Source organism: Sceloporus occidentalis, unplaced genomic scaffold (assembly GCF_023333645.1).
Source record: "Sceloporus occidentalis isolate IW3139 unplaced genomic scaffold, rSceOcc1.0.p SCAF_52, whole genome shotgun sequence".
Taxonomy (NCBI): Eukaryota; Metazoa; Chordata; class Lepidosauria; order Squamata; family Phrynosomatidae; genus Sceloporus; species Sceloporus occidentalis.
The window spans coordinates 1,733,908-1,748,698 of NW_028317032.1; the positions used below are offsets into that span (position 1 = coordinate 1,733,908).

The window sequence follows — 14,791 nt, forward strand, 5'->3', positions numbered from 1 at the left end:
AGATGTATTAATGCAATTTTAACCTTTAAAAATCATTTTGCAGAATGGTATTGACTTTTTAGAATCTGTAATACCAACAGTCAAGCCTCTCCTTTCTCCCCAAAAACAACTCCTGTCCAAGGAGAACATCAAGGGTAGTCACAACGTACGACCTTTTCTTTTTGTAAAGGAGAAATCTTTGACTTAATTGACTTAATATATCATTAGACTGCTTGCCAGAAGTTGAAATATACACTTAGAATGGTATGTGGGTTCACATACTACACATTCCATTAGTTTTGGGCCAGGCATGTCCACGCGGAGGAACAGAGCAGATGCTTAAAGGTCCACAAGATGCAAAGCATGAAGCCTGACCATGATGTTGGGTTTTTAAGGGATGTAAGACGTCTCCTAGGCTTCATAGCATCCAAGATACCAACGAGGGTTATTGTACAAGGCGAATATCTTGCGTTACAATTCATTAGAACCGCATCGACCAACAGCAGATCTGTCGTTCCTTCAATGGTCAGTTGTCTTCACACTTGGATGATTCTCCTGCAGTCCGGTTTCCTTTAGTTTTTACATATTCCATTGCAACATGTCATAGTGGTGCTATTTAAGAAAACTTGACTTGTAAATCCTTCTGTTTTTTTTTTTTTTTTTTAAACCAAATACCTCCTTATTATTATTATCAGATGTTTCAACTTTAAGGCTAATCAGAATTTTATGGACCAGTTTATGACTTCCTCTTAGAATGCTAGTTAGTCGTACCAGGCAGCTTACCAGGACCTCAAGCAATATCTCCAAACAATACACCCAGTTCTTACAAAAAAAAAAATGTTTTTTTGTCTTACATTTTAATTAATTGTGTTTAATTTAATTATGATAAAGGCCTTTAAGCAATAAAATATACTACAATATATTGTCTGCTCTGTCTCTTGGTCTTTATTTGTTGGCACCTTGTTCTCTTGGGTTTTTGGGGAACATCCTGGTCTTGTTATTATAAACGCTTGTTTGTCAAACGCACTGCCGCTGTCCTTAAGCGCGTTCCTTCCCTCTCCGGAGATCGCTGTGTCACAGTTTATGGTAATTAAAGTGCGTATCTGGTATTGTTGCTTGAAGCTAAAAGTTGTGTTCTCTATTTTCATAGAGAGCATTTCCGTAAGAACACGCAACCGTCCTGTAACACATGTTGATAGGACAATGAATAAAACTGCACAAATACGAAGCAGACATGTCGGTTTAATTGATTGCACGGAACAATCCAGATATTATGAATACACATTTTGAATATCAATGTAAATTGAAATGTAGCAGTAGAGCAATGGAAAGGACTTTGAAGTCATGACATAATAGCCCCTCACTTTTAAAGAGCAATTCTCAATAAGTCTTCAAGATATTGGGCCATTTCCTTTTTTGATAATATTTGCATAATATAAAGTTTTCTGACAGCTACTCGGTTTTTTTTTGCCCGATCTACTAGACAAACAACCTGACTCTTTATCATAATGCCTGTGGTAAGAAAATAGAATAGCTCAGTCTTAATCGCCCAGCCGCACATTCTGACTAATAAATGTTTATGGAGGAGCGGACCTCATCAGCATCGCCATAAAGAGTCAGCTTGGTACTCGAAAGTGTGACCCAAAATATCACATATGCGTGGATTGTTGTTTTTAAAAGGCACTGTGGTCCAATGTGCCATGAAACATAGGAATTGTATTAGACTTCTAAATGGGGCAATTCTTACCTAATATTCCATTTTCATACCGTATAGGCAGGGCTAAATCTACCTTCTTGTGGTCAGTAGATACAATCCCACTATCCCCCCCCAATGCCTGATAATCCAAATTTCCCCCAAAGCTTGTGATGTTCTGAAAGCCAGCACAGGACAAAGTTATTAGAGCAAGGAACATGTGAACAGCAAGGATTTCAGAACACTGGAAAGGTATTACTATACCTATATAAGAGCCCCTTAAATGAGTGACTTCTAACCGATGCATAAGCATGAAAGGGGTTCCTTTGTCTCTCCTCTAGTGTCCTTACAAACAATGCGACAATCAGTTATCTTCCACCAAAGGGAAGAAGTAGCGAAGTAGCTCGTTGAGGAGGAGTAATCATGACAGCCTGAGAACTGGAAGTTAAGGTGGCTGCTCCGTGTATTCTGGCCTAGGCTTAGTGGGCCTGGTACAAGGAAAATCTCTGATTTCCCCATCCACATCTATGGAGGTGTGTACAGAACCGGCTGTAACCATCTACCCGGAGCACACAGAGCAATTGATCCTCAGAACGCCGGGGCCCTGTACCAATTGCTCCAAGGGCCCAGTGTTCCGATTGATCTATACCTGTTACTTGTCTTATGAAGCAGTGATCCAATTGGGTCCCGGAACATGCGGCAGCCGTCCTCCCTCACTGACCCTGCGCCCCTGAACATGACATCACTTCTCAACGTGTAGTGACGATGATGTCACAGGACCCGGTCTGATCGCCACTGAGTGGGGGAGCTACAGGCCACAAGGAACGTACAGGAGGGAAGTGGAGTATGCAGTAGTAACTGTGTATATTTGTGTATGCGTACATGTGTGCGTCTATATATATATATAAAATATATTTGTATATGTGTGTTTATGCATATGTGTGCGTATATGTATATAACTGTGTGTGTGAATATGTATGTGTTGTGGGGCAGAACAGAAGTTACAAATAGGATGAAAAATATAAAAAAGCAGACAGGATAGAAGAAAAAAGAGAAAGACAACAGAAAAAAGTGAGGAAAAGATGTGAGGTGGAAAAAGGGATAGGAGAAAAGAATTGAACAAAAGGATAAACGACTACAAGAGACAGACAAGCTTCCACTTTAAACTGCCATTGGAGTGGAACTAAAAACCTCAATTTGTTTAAATAAGCATAGGGATTTGGGATAGTGCGCACGTAACTATTTTTTGGGTGTTTATTCTACATATCACAATGTGCCTTTATAATGTGGAAATTGCAATTAGTCCCATAACCCTTAATGTAACAATGCAAAGCCTCAGACAAGGCATGGACACATCCTGCCAATCCATGTGTTCACTCCATCAGGCGGCTGAATGTGTTGGGAGTAGTAGTTCACAGTCTTTGAAGTACAAGACATGGCCCTGTCTTTGCATAGATGGATAATCAATCAAATGAAAATGGTGTAATACGTCTTAAAACTAGATTGGTTGCAGAATTGGATGTTGTGACCAGATAAAGAAATTGACTAAATGGGGTAGGCAGAAAATATTTAATAAAAGTATCTGTACAAAAATATTAAAAATCATGAGTTAAAAGCGTGTACAGGAAAGTATAATTGACAAATATATTCCACTATGCAGAATACAAAGAACATATAGAATGAAGTTTACATTTTAATTTACATTTCAATATTTACAATCCATTTAAAACCCAATTACATACAATGCATTTACACCGTCACTAATGTATACATTTCAAAACCCAGGCCTGGTATCTTTAAATGTAAAACAGTAATAAGAATAAACACCAAACAATGGAAATATATTGTAGCAGTGTTTACAAAAATATATTATTCCATCAGGGCTGTATTGTGGTTTATCATAACAATTTCCAATTTCTATCAAATGCTTTTAAAAATTTTTTTTTAAAAAAAGATAAATAAATAAAAATAATATGTCTGATAAATAGTGATGCAGGATTTATAATATCTCTCCCATTGGTCACAAACATATATAAGAAGCTTGGATACATCGTTATATGTGATCTTCTGTTACGTTAAAGAATGGATGGACAGCTGTCTGGCACTCAAGGGGTTAAAATGTGTCCCTTACATTTTGAATGAGTTTTTCCTATTTCTAAAAAAAAAACATGGGAAAAATAGCTCTAAATTATTGCTTAATAATTTGCAAACTAATAAAATTGATGGTAATTGCTACAGAAATTAACCCGTCCAATGCCAGAGTTCATTGTATGTGTGTGGAATACTTAATTTCTGGAAATCAATGAATTAAGGGATTAGTAATTTATTATTTTGGGCATTTATTTGCCAATACCAATTATCCCACCCTATCACTGTGTTAATATAGAGGGGACATACACATTTCTGAAAATGGAATCTGTAAATATGAATTAACCCTTTGAAAACCAACTCTGGGGTATCCCTAAAGGTATGTAGAATTGTGGACATTGAATTCTTACAGACAATTGCACTACAGAAGAGCAGAGAAAATGGAATGTTATCTATTGCAACGTTCCTACCAGACAGTTGGGCATTCCTCAAAATTCCATAGAAATTAGAAATATCTTGCTTAGGCTAAATTCAACAATTAAAGGACCCTGCATTTTGGAGATTTAATTAATGTTACAAAACTATTTTATTATTATTATTATTATTGTGGGGGTAAAATTTGAATATTAAATTTGATAAGTTAAAGGCACTGTATACTCATTTTGCCAAAAACTAGCTGAAATAAAATTATGCTCTCAATAATGTCACAGTAATACCAGACACAGACTGCATTCACACTTTCAAAAAAATTATTTTCTAAATAAAGCATAGCAAACCATTACACTACAAGCCATTCCTAGCTGCCTCTCCCAGGGCTCATTTCACTTACTTCTAGCTGCTGGGTAGAAGCTTCTACCCTCTCACTGAGGGAGACACATATTTGGCACTGTACCCAGGGCTGGGGTCATTGGCTTCTATAAACTCTTAAAATGCACATTTTTCTGAAATTACTGCAAAGAAATGGCAGTGGAGGAGGTAAATAACCCAGCAGCCCTTTTTTGTGTTACTAATCTAATAATGGAGTTTGGTGTAACTGGCAGACTGACAGGGGGGTCAGCAGCTGAGTACAAAGATCATTTAAGGCCTCCTGGTGCTTCATGGGTTAAATGACACTAAAAAGTGCAGCAAAGGACTGATAGGTAAGATGAGCTGCTCTGTAATTTGCAATGAGCCCCTGTAACATTAACCCTTTCACTGCAAAGGAAGTTTTATCTTGTATCATTTAACTTAGTGTATAGGTACACATTATACAGATGTGTAATTGTCTTAAGAGTTAAATAATAATTATATTTTTTTCAACCTATTCATTTATTAAAATAATAGGAATTCTATTGAATTGGCTGAGTTTAGCAGATTACTAAGGCACTTGGCATTAACTACCAGTATTTCTTGTTAATGCATGTGAAAGATCATACACAGAGTCCTTAAGAAGAGGTAAAAGAAGACAATTAAAATTTTAATTATAATCTGAGATTGTTATAAAATAAACCTCCCATTGATGAGGACGTGACTAAGCAGAGAGCTGGTTATGCCTGGGGAATATTATAAATTCACGAGTTTTAAGATGTAGAACTAGGGGTTCAAATACATATCATTTAATTTATCACAACACCCTGGCATTTTATGAGTTAAATGAAATTGCCATTGTTTTGTAAAATGATTTTAACATATAATGCAAATGTAGTGAGTTAATGGTCCCAGAGGTTCCAAATATCTGTTTATATGCATAACTAGCAATTCTGTCCTACATTTAATTTTATCAGCAGTTTCCATGATGATTCCTCCAAATGTAGAATCCCACACTATGCTCCATATATGTCATTAAACACCAGTGAGGTCATTACCTCTGGGCTGGTGACGTCACAGGCTGGCATTGCCTACAGCCTTCAGGTCACTGGGCTAATATTATGAACAAATAATGAATAGGAAGGCAGAGAAACATTGGAAAACATTATAAAATGTCACATGTCCATTTATCTTTACAGTTTTCCAAAATATTAACAATGTTTCTTTTCTAGCAGTCATGAATTCATTTTATTTAAAATGTGGCTTTCCTTGCCAACTTAAAATTGCACCTACCATTCAAACATAGAAATCAAACCCATATATTGAATCTTTACCTTCAGGCATCTTCTGCTTGGATCTAATATAAGAAATCTGAGTTCTTATAGAGCATAAATTAACCCTCTCGATATCAGAGGCTAGTGGGACTGAAAAGGTTAAGTGTATATTAAAAGAGGACAGAGTTAATGAAAAAAATAGAATTTGTTTAGTGTGGATAAGTAATAATATATTTAAAATGTAGCCGACATTCAGTCCCCATATCCTATTAATAAAACCATTCGAACCAACTTTTTTTTTGTAATTTGCTGTTTCACCCAATTTATACTAAAATCCGAGATTTCCCATCAAACGCATAATCCATCATACATTATTCATAGAATTTAAATTTGCACTAATCCCCTAAATTAAAAATATTGTATTTTGCACCTAAACTAAAACAAAACTTTTAAAATAATGACACATGGGAGAAACAGAAAAATATATAATAAAAAAAAATATTTTATATAATATAATAACAGTCCTGGCTGAGTTAAACTGATGGATGGATAGATGACTCCAGCATTGAAATGATTACATGGACCAAATAGTGCCTTTGGGATGAGGTCAGTATTCAGCCTGACCCTGTTCCCACAGTAAGTTGTATAATAGTTCTAAAATAATTCTGTTTGCTGGCTGTTACATATGTATTGTTGATACTTGGGATAATATTAAGGCATTATGTATTTGTACTTGTAGAAACCTTGTAGATGGAGAACACCCCCACTCCATCTTACCCTCACCCACTCTGTAATTGTTAGTGGGTCACCTATCTGTGGCTTTCTTAAAACCTGTGCCAGAGAAGAGTGGTAGGTTGGTCCCACATCTCTAGTACTGGGTAAATGGGTAAAATAGATTACATACACAGAGCTGATTGTATAGGTCACAAATATTGTCATCTACTGCTACCTGCATCCACAGTTTTCCACCACCATGTCCTCATACTGTTTATACACCACGTTGTTACCAGAGTCTATGTATAAAATACTGATAGGACTGAGTTTGGAAGGAACGCAACAGCTTGGTGGGGTGGACTCAGGGTCCATGGAGTTCATTAAGGTTTGGATAATGGCATGATTGGTGGGTTCCAAGTGGGATCTCAAAGGGAAATCACAAACCCCTTCGCAGTGATAAGCCTCATAATCCAGTGGTGCTATGATCCAGTCATCCCAGCCTAACTCCTTAAAATTTACATGTAAGGGCTTCTTGCTGCATCTAGTCTTGGACCTCTTACCATGCCCTTTTCCATTGTGTGTCCTGGTGGGTAGAGTTGACCTTTTTCTTCTTCTTTTGGTGATGGACTTCTCACCAGAATCAGGTGGCTCCAGTAATTTAGGGTTACCCATTGATTTTACTTTGTCCCTGATCTCTTTAAAGAGGTTTTCCTTCCTCTTAGAATTGGAGTAGACCACCAACAAAGCCTTTTCATTAGCCTGTTGCCCCTGTCTGTTAAATCCCCATTGCACTGGTGGTAAATATGTCTCCTTGAGATCAGAATACATCTTCAGCATTAAACACAAGGGTTGTTTTCTGTAGCCCATGGCCTTCCAGACTTTGAATACTTCCCACTTGGGTTCTGTATAGTCTAGAAGATCTACCGATCTAGAATCTAGAAGCATCGGTTCTTTCCATCGGGAAGGGCAGGTGTAGATATGAAAATGCATTAGGTTCTCAGCTTCAGACAAAACTTGACTTATGTTTTGGGGAAATTTAGGCAAGATCCGAATTTCTGCATCCACAATTTCATCCATTTCAGGCAAACTACTGGTATCAAACAGGTATTTCTGCTCTGGAGAATTTACAAGAATTTCATCTGAAACAGATAGAACAGACAAAATGAATATGATTAGTTATTTATTTCTATACCGCCATCATATTCTGTAGAGCTGTACTATGGGATTTCATACATGAGAAGCTAACACATATGTGTTTGTGTGTCAGTAGCGCTAACATCTACATTTGGCTACTGATTACATTTGTGTGTGTATATACCGGTATATATATATATATATATATATATATATATATATATATATATATATATATATATATATATATACACACATATACACATTATGGCTTTAATAGTCACTCTTTCTACAGCAGCGATCCAAAGAAGATCATAGCATGTAATGAAATATTAATTTTGTGATTTAATAAATTATGACATAGATGAAGCTTCTTCCTAATAATGTAACATCTAATAAACCCCAACCCTGTGATTAGTAATTAGTCCAATGGTAAAAAAAAAACCCCAGTGATTTTCAGATTCTTTAACCATATACTAACCACCCATCAAAGGGTTAAGGTGCCAATATGATGGTTGTGGGAGTATGTCCAGACTTTTTAACATTTGTAAAATAGATTTTCGGTGTCTTATTCCTAAAATATATATTGCAAACTTTAGGGAATTTTTAAAGGTTGAATAAATATGTTCAGGGGAGGAATAACTCAGAATGGTTTTGATAATGGATCTCAGCACTAATATACATTACTCTTCTCTTGGGTTCAAAAAGAGGGGGAAAGAATCCAGAATTGCAGATAAGAAAACTCTTTGAATTGGTCATCTGGTTTCATTTTCAGTTAAAACTCGAAAAGATTTGGGATCTCTCACTCCATTAACTCCGCTACGACCAAGGAGGTGTGCAACGAATTTTACACGGCCATGAAACGGTTAATAAGGACCCTTCTCCTCAATTAATATACTCTCCTTTAAATAATTTATGTTTCCGAAATTCTACGGAGCACTAAAATAAAACATATTAAAGTAAATCAATTAATGTTGTTATTATTATTTGTATTGAATTATCACAATACATTTTATATATCATTTAATCATAACTAGTAGTCTTCATAGAATTATATGTCATATATACCATATATAAATTATTACATTATTTCGATTTTTTAAAGATAAATTTGTGCCGTTTTTTGTACGATTTTGGTTATTAATTGAGATATGATCACAAAGAAATATAATTAGTTACAAGACAAAAAATAATAATAGAATATAGAGTAGAAACAAAGTAACATAATTTTACATCAGATAAAAAGATTTGCTTTTTTAGGAAATACAAGAAATATATTCACGAATATACAAATTTCACTAAAATTAACTAAATTAACTGAGTGCATTTTTGAATTAGAAAAAAAAATTACAATATACTTGTAGACGCTATATTTATACGGAATATTTCAATTATTATCAGTGCCCAAACACTCAATATAATGCAGATATTAAAAAAAATCTATAAATAATTTATACTAGAAAATAGAACATCCAAATAAATTAAATCCCTGGAAAGTAGATATTTGTAACTTTGTATTTAAGAAAGTAAAAAAAAAACTGTATTATTTTTTAATATGTTAACATGCTTTGTATTTCATATTTCATAGTGGGAAATCGGGTGGGAACTTAACCCTTTTTTCTAATCACATTACTGTTGTATAAAGTGATGGTTATTTTACAAAAAGCAAACCGTGAATACTACAGTGAATATATTTAATTAATTAACACGAAATTCTTTTCTTTTAAAGCTGAGCCGCCTAACATTAGAATACGTCTGTAGTTTTATGGGTAAATTATTGCATGGATTAGTTTAACATTTTATTTTATCTGTTAAATTATATTTTTTGCTAAAAACCGGATATCGGACTGATATTTTATATATATATATATATATATATATATATATATATTGCTGCGACATGCCCTTAGATTCCTTTTTAAATGCATTTATTAAAGCAATTGGAAGCCGTACAATATGTATTCATTTTGTTTAAAGGGTTAAATGTTCCTGTAGGAATTCACCTCGGTTGTAAGGCTACATTTTAAGCCGAAATAGCTCTGTATTAAGGCTAATATGATGGTGTGAGGATAAAACCAATTTTACTTCCAATAATCAATAATCGAATGCATGGAAAATATTAGGTTTTGTATGCAGGACAAAAAAAACTATTCTTTGGGGGTTAGGGTTTTGCATGGTGGTGGTCAAGTAATGTAGCTGTATTACCTAAGAAATCCTACACCAGCTCCAAACCATTTCTTGTGCCAAAAGAGAACTGTCAAGGTGACAGTTATTCCTGGGATGGCATGATATAGGCACAGAGAGGTCCTAGCATGACATACCACTGGGCACAGAGGTCCTATCATGTCTTGCCACTGGGCACAGAGAGGTCCTAGCATGGCATACCACTGGGCACAGAGAGGTCCTAGCATGGCATACCACTGGGCACAGAGAGGTCCTAGCATGGTCTGCCACTGGGCACAGAGAGGTCCTTGCATGGCATGTCACTGGGCATTAAAAGGTCCTGGCCTGCATGCCTATGGGCACTGGGAGGTCATCATTCGGAAGGCAGTGGGTAAAATCCTCCCAGGTCTTATGGAGAAGGTTGTCTGCAGGGGGTGGAGGAGCATGCTGGTGGGAATTGTGTGAGCTCTTCTACTCTCCATGGCTACAAAATGAGGTTTAGCAGGCATCCTACCAAAAAACTCAAATATTGCAATATAAAACCAACAGGAGGCGCCTCGGGTCAGACTAATCCCAGCCTACAAGAATGAAAGATGGGTGTCTGGACAGACCCATGCACTTGTCCAAGACTTCTGCAGGCTGATTAACCAATGTTCCCACCACCATAGACATCCCCTGCAAATTTATCGGTTTAATTCTTCCACCCCCCAAAAAATGTCACTCTAAACCACACACACTGTACTCCCCTGAATTCACACTTCATTCATCCAAAATCCACTGCAGTAACCAGGAACCCTCTTAATACAATCAAACCATTTATAATCCCAAACTGGATTTTAGTAAATCCAGTTGCAATCAGATTTCATTCCCAGTGTAGATTCCCAGTAAGGTGACTTTCACCATTAACGGATGAATGCATAGACTCACTTAGGGGTGTGGAGACCCTACAAATTACATGGGGATAAACAGTAGCACTCCTTTCTTAATACAAAAATTGGTTACATCTGAAGAAGGGACCTCTAAGGTCTTCAATGTTTATGAACTCTAGGAAGATGTCACAAACGTCCTCAGACTATTATCTATTTATATATAAGTTCAGTTGCTCCTTCTATATTTTAGGACATCCTGGAGGTCCTCCTTATACCCTCTGATTTCTATACCCCTGATATTTCCTAGCAATAATTGCAGAACTCACAGGTACTGTCTTCTGGTCTAGTTATTTTACATATAGAGCCAACTGAAAATTGCAGGTGTATCTAGAAGTGTCCAGATCCATCCTCTACACATCTATTATCACAGTGATAGTCAGGGGCATTAGATACAAAGTTTCTTTCTAAATGAAAAGGATGTTCCTGGAAAAAAAAAAGTTCACTCTAACCACCCAGTGACTCTACTCCCAGTACCCTTTAACCCTTATTTGTGACCCTGCCTGAGACCTAGATGGGGAATTCCAGTGATCCCCAAACCCCATGCTATAGATACCTGTTGATAATGCACACCTCCGTATTACATTATATACAGCACAATGGCAGTAAAGACATGTTATTCTAAATGTTTATGGAGAACAAAGCAAAAAAAAATGACAAACTGTTTTAACTGGGAACTCCAGCTCATATAAAAAGGGTCCCTCTTGGTGCTTACTCAATAAACTGGCTTAGGGTTACCAGAGTAGTACTCCACAATAGATGGAACGCCAAGGGATGCCTGATCTGAGTTCCTTTCTCGAATTGAGTTTACTCTGTGGTGTCACTCACCCTACATGTCCACCTGCCCATTAGAGTCACACTTACCGTCTTCTCCTTGGTCTACAAAGCTGGTGACTGTGTTAGCCCTTGTCTTGTCCCGAGTTAAATTTGACTCCAGTCCTCTTTGCTCAGTGCGGGACAGACGTTTGTAAAGAGACAACATGTACTCATGGGGTACCACTGTACCCTTCCAGTTGGGCTCCTTCCTGGACTTTAAATGGCTGTGAGAGTCCCTGTGTAAAGTGGCAAGTGCCTGGCCAGTTAGCAGTGCCCTCCTGGATGCCCCCATGAGCCTGTGTGAGGAGGGTAGCACAGCAGCAGCCTGTGGGTTCTGCCCAGCCCAGAGCCAGGCACTCCACAGCCCCAGACACAGAGCCGCAGCCTTCCTTAGATCCATTTTATCAGCGCACTCTGTTAGGGAATGAGAGACTTGGAGGGGGTTTCATGGCTTTGGGAACTCCCCCTGTTGCTTTTTCTAAGACTGTGCTAATAACCTGTAAGAATTGGGAAAGAGGATGTGTTGTGGCTACCTCTAGTGGACAACCCCAGTAACTTCAACAGATGTGTACCTGCATCTGGCTACAGGAACAATGGGAGCTGATAAAGTCTGGAGGCAAACCAGGCATGGAATGTCTGCTGGTGACTCAATGCATTGGCTTGTTTCTTTATGGAATCTGGTGACAAAACTCAAGATCCTTATCCTTCCATTGATTGTTCATGCTTTAATTTCACTTTAATCAGAAGTCCTTGATCCCTGCTGCTGTGAGGCTGCTTGAGAGCTAAACTTTGCAATTAAGTCCTGGTTAGTGGTGGAGGTCATCAGGATTGTTCTCTGCCACAACTAGCCCATTAAAGTACCAAAGTATCTGAAAGGACTATGTACAAAGAAATCTGAGAGTAACGGTGAAGAATTGCCCACGATAAAAATAGGGCAAACAATAAGGGCACTGGTTGCCATGGTGATTGGGCTTGTTCTACAACAAATTATTCTTTTTCCCTAATATTTCTCTTTGTTGGGGGCTTAGGTGTAAATGATGCATATGGGGCATCCATTGCTTAATACACATCAATAATAAATTCCAAGTACACTTGGCCTTTGACTTGCCACATCTCAGCATTGGTGGGCTACTGAATAAAGCATCTGGCCATCCGAAATGATGGTCGGAAGGCAGTTATGGGTTGGACAGATGTCCATAACAGCTGTTACAGAACTACTAGTACTTTAATACCAGAATTCTAAAAAAAAACTGAATGTGCCTATAAATGGGTGAACATAACGTTTATTTCCACAACAGCTGGAGGGCTACTGATGGCTACTACTGGTCTAAAGTTACCAAGACTTTCATATCTACAATATATGGCAAACTCCAGTTATAGACACCTAATCTTTTCTCACCCCTTCTGTATTCTATTAGATGTTAGAAGATATGTGGTAACAATAATGATCATATTTACATAAAGTATGTAGGAAGTAACGCAAACATCTAAAAATATGGTAGTCTGGATTTATGAACTGACGCCGTGGTCATCACGGTTGAGTGTGAGACCGGAGGCATGTGGAGTAACGAGCCTGTTTCCTACAGGGGACCCTTATGCCCAAAATAAAAATGATAATAAAAGTGTGAGCCGTCGGCACAATTGCAAAAGATGAATGACGATGAGTAATCTGTATTAGGTTTCAGCAGGTGTGAACTAGGAAAAAATATTTCCCTGAGCTTTACATCCATTATCAAAAGCGGCTCAACCCACTCTACTGTCATATTATTATTATTAGTTATTGTTTTATATAGTATCATAATATTCCATAGCGCAGTACAATGGGTAGACAGGACATAACAAGTAGTATGTAACGTAACAATTTGACTTACAGAGAGGAGGCCCCAGCTCAAACCAGCTTACAATCTAGACGGTCATATGATAATACGTATATAAACGACATCACACAGTGGTCCACCATCCATGCATTGCCCAAGTGTGCCCCGTGGCCAGTCTGAGCCTGTTCTGGAAGGACGCAAGAAATTGAAATATTTTTAAACACGAAAATAAGTGCCAAATATTAATCTTTGGAGCGTTGCTTGTTTTCCATGCTTGTGAACAAAAACATGTTTGAAAGAAAATCTATTTTTCTACCAGCCCACAAAGTTATGAAGTAATTAAAATGAATGAATACATTGTATGGTGCCTTATTTTATTTCTTTCCTCCAATCCCAAGGAATATGGTTGTAAGATCCCTGGCGATAAGGACAATGTGTCTGCCTGTAGCCGAGGAGTTCAGACCCTAATACTCCTAGCTTACAATCTATTTTAATAAATACACAGAGGCAGTTAGCTAAAACCACTTCCAGCAACAAATAAAAGGTGGCCAATCAGAGCAATCAGTTCTGCTGGCTTAGCCAATGAGGATAAACCATTGTATTTATGATTGGTTCATTTTGTATCCATGCTCGCATTGAGTCTCTGTGTTGCCAGGTCATACAAAGAGCACATTCCTGATTGGTTCCCTTGTATTCTTTCTACCTTTGGGTTTCTGTGTCACTAGGTGACACTGAGAGAACTTTAAACATCCTTCATCAGGTTGCTGATCCCTTAAAGAGCCAGTGTTATTGTGTGTTTGGGTGTGCAAGCCCCGGCTTTCTACATGTATTACCTTCACTATGTTTTTGCTGCCTTCTCATCTCTCTGGTTTGATGCTTTGCATGTTGATGTTCCATTTGTTTCTGTTTTGACCTTGGCTTACATTTTCACTATGAGTCTTCTTGCTTCTTTCGCAAGTAGCTTGACCTACATCCTCACCATTGGCGGTATAGACTTGTATCACCTAGTCGTGATCCTAGAACTGACCCGTATTAAGTAGCGAAGAAGTGGAGGCATCTGAGTACCCAAAGGCTCAACCAAAGGGCAAAGGTGACTGTTGTCAGTCCAATGACCATGGATGTTGTTACTCTCAGGTCTGTCTAAAGACTAATCATTACATATATATGAATTACATATGTTGGGTTCGCACACTTTGGTGTCAACATCAGATAGTTAAACCACACAACCCTTGATCCCACCAGCTGCGTTCTAGTACCTTTGTGTAGGGGTGCTATATCGAACGGTCCGATTAGAGAGTTTCATAGCCCTGACCTCAAATCTCATATTGTCCCATGTCATCTGAGTGACCAGGAGAGGGAGTCTGAGATGACATCTGCATACCCTCCTCCAAGGTCAGAACC

General features: G+C 37.7%; 1 protein-coding gene across 1 annotated transcript; it reads right to left on the reverse strand.

The window, feature by feature from the left end:
* Positions 1-6,765: 6,765 nt before the first annotated feature.
* On the reverse strand, positions 6,766-11,973 carry LOC149288321 (growth/differentiation factor 6-A-like). The gene is made up of 2 exons (XM_089491909.1): positions 11,622-11,973; positions 6,766-7,673 (listed from the first exon to the last, which is right to left on the reverse strand). Exons 1-2 carry the CDS (start codon positions 11,971-11,973, stop codon positions 6,766-6,768), a joined length of 1,260 nt encoding a protein of 419 aa, XP_089348035.1.
* Positions 11,974-14,791: the final 2,818 nt, after the last annotated feature.

What these genes read in the sequence shown, in the direction of transcription:
- LOC149288321 (XM_089491909.1), bottom strand. Translation starts at nt 11,973, where the DNA reads ATGGATCTAAGGAAGGCTGCGGCTCTGTGTCTGGGGCTGTGGAGTGCC. An exon ending in TGTAGACCAAGGAGAAGACG is followed by an intron (nt 7,674 to 11,621) that starts GTAAGTGTGACT and finishes TATCTGTTTCAG; the next exon opens with ATGAAATTCTTGTAAATTCT.